The sequence below is a fragment of the Pteropus vampyrus genome, unplaced genomic scaffold (assembly GCF_000151845.1).
Source record: "Pteropus vampyrus isolate Shadow unplaced genomic scaffold, Pvam_2.0 Scaffold114, whole genome shotgun sequence".
Lineage (NCBI taxonomy): Eukaryota > Metazoa > Chordata > Mammalia > Chiroptera > Pteropodidae > Pteropus > Pteropus vampyrus.
In genome coordinates, this window is record NW_011888895.1 from 1032323 (window position 1) to 1040879 (window position 8557).

The 8557-nt window shown below is 48.7% G+C and overlaps 1 protein-coding gene across 1 annotated transcript; it reads left to right on the top strand.

The window, feature by feature from the left end:
* The first annotated feature begins 390 nt into the window (after positions 1-390).
* On the top strand, positions 391-1277 carry CLDN14 (claudin 14). Its single transcript, XM_011365641.2, has one exon. It carries the CDS (start codon positions 410-412, stop codon positions 1127-1129), a length of 720 nt encoding a protein of 239 aa, XP_011363943.1. The 5' UTR covers positions 391-409; the 3' UTR covers positions 1130-1277.
* Positions 1278-8557: the final 7280 nt, after the last annotated feature.

Genomic DNA, 8557 nt, shown 5'->3' on the forward strand with positions numbered 1-8557 from the left:
CGCCAGAATAGAACGAAATGAGATTTGAATGCAGCAGAAGTATTTGAGGGTAGATGCAGATGGGACTTCCCACATGTGATTGGTTAGCACTCAGAGATCAGAAATGGGGGTCTGGTGTGCCCTTCCGTGGGGTCCCCGACCAGCGCAGGCCAGCCAGACTCCCGCTGTCATGCCTTCCAGGCAGTGTCACGGAGGAGCAGCTTATTTTTTTCACCCAATGAAGTCTCAGAAACTATTCTCGCATGTTAATTATCCTACCAACTGCCTATGGAAAACCCAGTTTCAGTGGCAGAAATAAATAAACCAAGATAATATTTAACCCATTTCCTTTCTCTCCCCGCCGCCTCGGCCGGCTTCGTCAGGACTCCTGTGGGCGCCTGAGCGAGCGCGGCAGCCGCCCGGCGGGGCCATGGCCAGCGCGGCCGTGCAGCTGCTGGGCTTCCTGCTCAGCCTCCTGGGCCTGGTGGGCACCCTGATCACCACCATCCTGCCGCACTGGCGCAGGACGGCGCACGTGGGCACCAACATCCTGACGGCCGTGTCCTACCTGAAGGGGCTGTGGATGGAGTGCGTGTGGCACAGCACGGGCATCTACCAGTGCCAGATCTACCGCTCGTTGCTGGCGCTGCCCCGCGACCTGCAGGCGGCCCGCGCGCTCATGGTCATCTCCTGCCTGCTGTCCGGCGCAGCCTGCGCCTGCGCCGTGGTGGGCATGAAGTGCACGCGCTGCGCCAAGGGCACGCCGGCCAAGACCACCTTCGCCGTGCTGGGCGGCGTGCTCTTCATCCTGGCCGGCCTGCTCTGCATGGTGGCGGTGTCCTGGACCACCAACGACGTGGTGCAGAACTTCTACAACCCGCTGCTGCCCAGCAGCATGAAGTTCGAGATCGGGCAGGCCCTGTACCTCGGCTTCATCTCCTCGTCCCTGGCGCTCATCGGCGGCACCCTGCTTTGCCTGTCCTGCCAGGAGGAGGCGCCCTCCAGGCCGTACCAGGCCCAGCCCAGGGCCACCACCAACACTGCAGCCACTGCGCCCTCCTACCGACCACCGGCCGCCTACAAGGACAACCGGGCCCCCTCAGTCACCTCGGCCTCGCACAGCGGATACAGGCTCAACGACTATGTGTGAGTCCCCAGGGCCTGTCCCTCCCTGAGCCCCAAAAGGCACTGGGACCCAGGACCCCCGCACAGAATTGACTTCTGGGCTGCTTGTGTGCCCAATGGGATAATGTGAACGTGGAGAGTGGGCTTAGAACACAGGGGAGGGGGAAACGAGAAGAGGGGAAAAGCTCTGTATACCGATCACTTAAAAAAAAAAACCTTCTGTTTTTATATTTATTATATGTATTTATGTGGGTGATTTAATAACGGATGAATTCAAAGTGACTCGGGAGTTCGGTGAGCAAGATTCGTTCGCAATCCGGGAATAAACCTTTTGGATGTGGTTGTTTATGAAATGCATAGTATTCATTTCTGTTTCCAGACGGTTATTCTATGTGCTCAGGGGCTGGTGACACACTCAGCACAGTGTCGGGGCTCCACGTTGCAAAGCCATGGGGACACTCAGGAAGTGTCCCCGTGACCCACTCATGATGAGAAAATCAGGGGAGGGCCAGGCTGGTACTCATCCAAAAGATGCTTGAGCAACAGCCATCCCAAACAGGTGCCATATCCTGGCTTACACCCAGAGGCAGAGCAGGAAGTACCGGGCTTCCTTGGGATAAAGATAATTGCCATAAATCACAAAGTAAAGACGAAGTCATTTTCCACGGGTGAGCAGCAGGCCCCACCCACTAGTACGAAAGCAAAAGTCGGAACAAAAAGACAGAGGGAAACGCGCCCGGTGGGGTGGCTCTCCAGGCACTGACACGAAGCCAGGCTGGAAGCACAGCTCACGCCCAAGGGCCCTGGCGGGATGTCACCAGCTTCTTTTCTGGGGACAGAAGAATGATGGCAGCTGCTGTTAGAGCAGGTACGAGAGTCTGTTGACGGCTCCATGAGCTAGAAAGACTGATGAGGGGCTGGGTGAGGTCTGACTCCTTTAAGAACCCCGATGATGCTTTGGGCTGCGATCGAAATCACGCGGGCGGAGAGCTGTAAGTGGTCACACACACACACACACACACACACATGCGCACACACACTGCTCCTTCCGTAGCCCAGGGAGGCTACGACCATTCATTTCACAGCCACGCCCATGGCGTGTCCTGATGTCTCTGTTCCTGAACCTCAAACTCCGAATGTGGAAGGAAACACCCCGCTCTGTGGAAGGGCCGAGTCTGAGACATACATCCAGAGTGGCTGTTACAAAATCCCTCCGTTCTCAAGGGGTCTTGGAGTAAGGCCAGCAGGGCTCCAGCTGCCACAGAGGGTCAGTGGCAGAGCTGGGGGTACCCCAAGCAACCCTCTGTGATTCCTCTAGTCCTCACCTAAACTGCACCATCAATGAGACCTCGCAACATTAAAAAGTGTGGAGTTCAAGAAATAGTCCTACACGTATTTCTTCTCTATTCTTACCAACCTCTAGACCCCAGGCAATAGGTGCCACCTCTGTTTGGAGCAGGTACCAGGCATTTGAGCCTTTATCTGACCACGGAGAAGCGGCAGGGCTGGGATCTGCCATCCCATTTAGGCTAGGGATCAGAAAGTTCATCATTTATGCATGATGAAAAAAGCAATTTCGACCTAGTCTTTAAAGTATAAAAATAAATCTGAATCAATAAAAAAGAGAAATAAAATCATCTACAAATGGATGCTATTCTGTCAGTCCCCCCTCGACGGTCACAGCCTAGAATGTGAGCTTATTCTAGTTAATAGACCTGTTACAGATTAAAGAAAAAATAAAATAGCTTTTTTCAAACTCTTTCTCTGAATTCTGTCACTACTAAAATAGAACATGTCCCTCCCTCCTACTCAGGTGAAAGACTAATAACAACAGTGATTACAGTTTATTGAGCACTTACTATGTGCCAGGCATACTTTTTGTTTACTAATTTGGTCCAATGAGATTCATGAGAAGACAATGAGATAAAAACGATTCTTAACCCCATTTAATAAAGGAGAAAATTTAAGCACATAGAGATTAAGTTAGTTGCCCTGGGTCACAAAACTAGTGAGTAAATGACCCAGGATTCAAACCCAGACAAGTAAGCAGTGGGCAAACATTTTAACTCAAGTAGACACATGACCTATAGTCTAATTATTTCTATGTGCAGACTACTTCCAAATAATTAAACAGACTATTTATGACCATCTTTGGTTCTTTCCAGAACCATCACTCCATGGAGCTACTGTTGACTGAGTTTTGGCTGGATTGGGTGAAACATGATAGCAGACCCAGAAGTCCAAGTTTGAATCCCTGTAGAAAGCAAGAAGTGACATACTAGAAGTGGCACACAGACAGCTCTATCCTACGGCTGGCCAGCCAAACAGGAAGTGGATCTGAATACGACCTCGATCCCCTCCTTCAAGTGACAGGGTGCAAGGACGCGGTTCCCAGTTCCCTCCTGCTGTTTAGTTCTCGTTCACTCCTAAGACAAGAACCTCAGGCCTTCGAGTCCCTCTTTGTCACATTACCATCGAGCCATTCAACAGATGCCTGTTGGTGCGCAAATCTTCAGAACAAGGCGGTCTTAGTCAAGGTCGCTTGGGCTCCTTTTGGAGATACAACATACAACCCCAAATTTCAGAGTAAAAAGAAAACACGAGTCAGACTCCGATGCTTCCCAGGAAACCATTGTTACGGACATAAATTACAACATGACCCTCGTGGGACAAAAGATGCTGTATTTCTTTGCTTTTCTTAAATCAAATTTGGCTCTGACCCAGAGAGGTCTAAAGCCATTCATATTTTCTTTTTCCCTCCACCTGCGTTTAGGAGGTCTCAGGGTCCCTGAACTTGGGGAAGGGGTGAGGCCCAATATTTAATCCTTGGGGGCACCCTGGTTACCCACTGACTGCCAGGCCTGGCCAATGCCTTCACAGCCCAGGGCCTCCCCATGCCCCTCAAGGCCACCGCCCACCCATCCCCACAGTCACCCACGTCCTGCCCTCTCCCCTCCCTGTATGTGAGTAGGCATGAGGATCTGGGAAGCCACGTCCTGAGATGGGGCCACGCCCCTCCTCTACTCAAAGCACCGGAATGTCTCTCTTCTTGGGCAACACACTCTCATTGCTCTCACGGGTTTAGCCTTTTGAAACCGAAGGCCTTCGAAATCTCCCAGAGAACCCTGCTTTGGTGTCCGCCCCTGTCGCCCTAAGTGGAAATGTTCTGGAAACTGTAGCACATTTGCAACCTGCATAATGACAGTCTGCACCTGATAGTAATAAACCGAAGATAGAGCCAAAATGTGCACCCTCAACGCCTGACCCCAAAGTCCCATGCTTGGCCATGATGCCATCTCGCTTCTCCAGCCTTGGTGCCTCTTTGCTTTCTCACCGCCAGGCAGAGGGGACAGTGTGGAGGTGACAGTGTGGACAAGAGATGGTCTAGACCAGGCTGTGGTAGTGGAGCGGGGAGGAGGGAGCAGGAAGCTCCCGAAAACAGGGCTAGTGGGATTTACGGATGGCTTAGTTGTGGGGTCTGAAAAAAGGAGTCTTAAAGGATGATGCCAAGATTTGGGGCTGCATCAGCTGAAAGAATGGGGTGACCATTTTCTGAACTAAAGACGACTCTGGAAAGAAAGGTTCTGATCGGGTAAGGTAAATTGTTTTGTCTGAGCTGCCTCAAGTGAGATGTCCAGTGTGTCCTAAGAGAGAGAGAGAGAGAGGTTGAAATCTACGGTCCTGTATATTTAAAGTCATTTCTCGAATCAAAAAGCACAAAGCCAATTACTGGGCAGCTATCCAAAGGAAAACACAGAAATTTCATTCTAGTGAATTATTTTAAAATACTACCTGCTGGCTTCTGCAGGTGTGTGTGGCAGGGGCAAGGCATTAGCAAACAGCCCATTTCCTGCCCAGAAAGGCCAGTGGAGGTCACCCCATAAATCCAGGAGGGCCCAGCCCCCGGGGCAAATCACCTGTGTCTTCCTCACACCTCTTGCTCAGCCAGTTTCACCCCAGGAAAGCCCGGCTCAACACGTACTTTCATTCCCATTCATTCCCGTTCATTCCCGTTCATTCCCGTCTCCTGAGGGGCTTTCTATGTAAAGCCCACCAAAGAGCCATCCCTGCTGGGCAAACAGTCAGGGGCTGGAGCCTTCTGTCCACCAGGGCAGCCTACCAGCTCCTGCCCAGAGCATCAGCTGCCTCCAGCTCCAGGGAGGTCTGGTTTGGTTTTTTTTTTTTTTTCAGTCATCCCAGGCATTTTTCCAAAATAAAGCATTTGCATAGATTTCCCATCCAGCATAATAAATAGCAAGACGACAGGATTTAACAGCCAGGAAAACGTGGGAGAGTTTTGGTCTGGTGGCTTCAACAAGTGTCTGGAGAAGCTGGTGCCTGCCGTGGGTAGGAGCTCACCTGTGACCTTGCTGAACAAGGGCTGGAGGCAGCAGGGGTCCCGGGACGGTGAGGAGGTGGTGGGAATGGGGAGCCCGGTGCCACACCAGGGAGCCCTTGAGTCTGGACAGGACCGGATCCTCAGCCCGCTCCCCGGACAATCCTCTCGGAGAGAGAAGTGGCCTCTTTCCCATCTGTAGCTCCCACGATACTTCTGCTATGAAACTCATTATTCACGTTTGTGATGATTCTGAATTGCTTCGCAATGCCCAGGCAGGAGACTGTCACATGCTTTGTTTTTCTAAAGTCAAATCTCGTTCTGATTAAAACCACAATGAGCTACCACTACACACCCATTCGAATGGCTAAAATTTAAAAGGTCGACGATCACGAGTGTGGACGAGGAGATGAAACAACTGTGACTTGCATTTCCAGGGAAGAGGGTGTCGATCGGCACCATTACTTTGGTAACTGGGGGGAGCGGTACTTAGGGAGCTTCTGGGTGCTGGTAATGTTCCCTCTCCCGATCTGGGGGTAGTCATGCAGCTGTGTTTATTCTATGATCATTTATCCTGGTAGACATTTATAATTGGGATTTTTTTTTGGTTTTGTTTTTGTCTTCTTCATAACTCGCTCTATACTGTGTCTCTCCCCGGCGCCCTCCCCCCCGCACCCCCAGAGTGTGAACCTTCCGTTCTAGGCACTTTTTTATTCCCATGGCCTTGCATTCAGTAGTTCCTCGACAAGTGACTCGTGATCGTGATCGAATGCAAGGCTTTGTGCTTTACGAAAGAATACCACCATCGAATGCCTTTAGATATGCGACACTCCTCTTCTGTATTTCACTGGAGACTTCTTTTTTAAAAATCAAAATCCATTACACAGAACTTCCTAGGACCAGTTGTTTGTAAACACAAGACCCTGGAGCACTGGAAACGGGGCCAGGCACTGGGCTCAAGCTGGAAGGGGAGAGAATATGCAGGATGATGCATTTTGTGGGATGCCCAAGAGCCCGGCTCGTCCCCTGAATCGAGGCTGAACCTCACTTCACCAGGAGAGTCAATAGTAGATGTTAGAGAGAAGCACACCCCGCTCCTGGGCCCCAGTGTGGTCAAGGTTACGGTCAAAGCAGGGCCTTTGGGGAGAAGTTCTGACGTGCAATTCCAGCGCTCGGCAACTTCTGCCCATCTGGCCTTTCCTGCACGGAATGACTTTCGTGAAAGCAAAGCCTTTCCATTCGTGTGTAAAGAAAAGCCTTTAAGCTTCCCCCATCTTACCGTCTGCAAATCTTCAGATTTACTTGTGTCTGTTTCCATCTTTCTCCTGCTCCCTTTCTGCTTCTCTCCCTCTCAAAGGCCTTCTTCATACAAATTAGGGTCCCACACCCTCCAGACTGCCTCCTTGACCATTTCTCCCTGTCCTGTGTGATTCAATTCTTTTATATTCTTCCCGGTTTTCTCTTCGTCCTATGAATTATTGAGAGAGGCGTACCGAAATCTCTGACTATGCATCGAAGACTTATTTCTCCTTACAGTCCTCTAAGTTTTCGCTCCATGTATTTTGGAGCTCTGCTATTAGCTGCTTAAACTAGAATTATGTCCTCTTAATGGAGACATAACCATATCGGTAATGACATTAAACGTAAATGATTTAAATACCTCAATTAAGAAAAACAGATTGTCGGCGGGCCAGGGGAAGGAGAGAGCAATTGGGGAGACGATTTTATGAGCTATATAGATGTCTAACCAATGTACTGCATACTTGAAACTAATTTAAATAAATAAATTTAAGAAAAAGAAAAACAGATTGTCAAACCGGATAAAAAAGCAAGACTCTATTATATGCTATCTACATAGAAACCTATTTTAAAAATAAAGACAAAGTGAGTTCATAGTAAAAGAATGGGAAAATATACGATGTTAACACTAACTTTTTAAAAAAGATGGAGTGGCTACATTAATATCGGACAAAGTATATTTTAGAGCAGAGAAGATTAACAGGGATAAAGAATGTCATTTTATAAAGATGAAGGGGTCGTAACAGTTCTGAACAGTTCCAGAATACTATTCACACTTCCACTTCCTTTTCGTAAGTCGGTCAACACAAATTTTTTAAATTGGAAGCTTCCAATTCAAGACAGCAGGCTAAGTTCATCTGCTTAAAAGCCTATCCCTCTTAGACCCCATTAAAATAATAGTAAATCATAAAAGGGTAAAATATAACAATAAAGAGAATAGGAGAAGGGCCATCAGTTTTTTTTTTTCTTGAAGACAGAAAGCTGACACAAAAATATATAATTTTTGAATCAGGGTGGTGGGAGGCATCCCCAGGAGTACAAGGCATTCTGCAAACGGGAGAATGAACTTGACTGAGGGCAGACCCCAGGATATTCAAGATGAAGGCTGACCAAGCTGACCAAGATGGGGGGGAGGCTGAAAATGCAAAACGTCAGCAGCTTACTTAGTCCTTGCCTCCCCGCACCCCGCCACTCACAAGCAGAAGGTTCTTCTAAAGCACTTGAACAAACTGGGGAGAGACTCGCGAGGCAGATAGTGTCTATGCTGAACATGAAGCCTGCTACTTCGGGAGTTTGAGACGTCCTTGGGGGTAAAACCAGCCTCTGATTCCCTCCGGCAAAAGGGAAGCCTTCCTTTTGACAAGCCCCACGAACATGAACAACACTCCCTGCCAGCTCTGTGTTGCCTCCTGCTTCAAGGAAGCATCGGACAATTGAGGACAGTCTGCAGCCTGGAAGAGAGAGAAAAAGAGAAAAAACTGAACCCGGAGGAAGCAGGTAGTTCAGGGAAGAGAAGGAAATGTTTTAAAATCCCTGTTCTATATCCTCAGAGGAATTCAAGATCTTATTTCATCCAGAATTCTGTTGGATGGTATAAAAGAGATCGGAAAATAGAAAAGGCTCTTAAACTAAAAATATATATATATTTAATAGGGTATTTAAAAGTTTTAAATAAAAGAAGTACATTTAAAAAAAATTAAAATAGAAGGATTGGAATGAAAAGTAGAGGGCATAATGGAGATTAAAATACAGATAAAAGGGAACCAGGGACCGGAAGGTGAAGGATGCAGAGTGTCACTGCTGGACACTTTGGTCAGA

Bases quoted from the DNA above. Each gene is read 5' to 3' on its own strand.
- CLDN14 (XM_011365641.2), top strand. From the start codon at position 410: ATGGCCAGCGCGGCCGTGCAGCTGCTGGGCTTCCTGCTCAGCCTCCTG.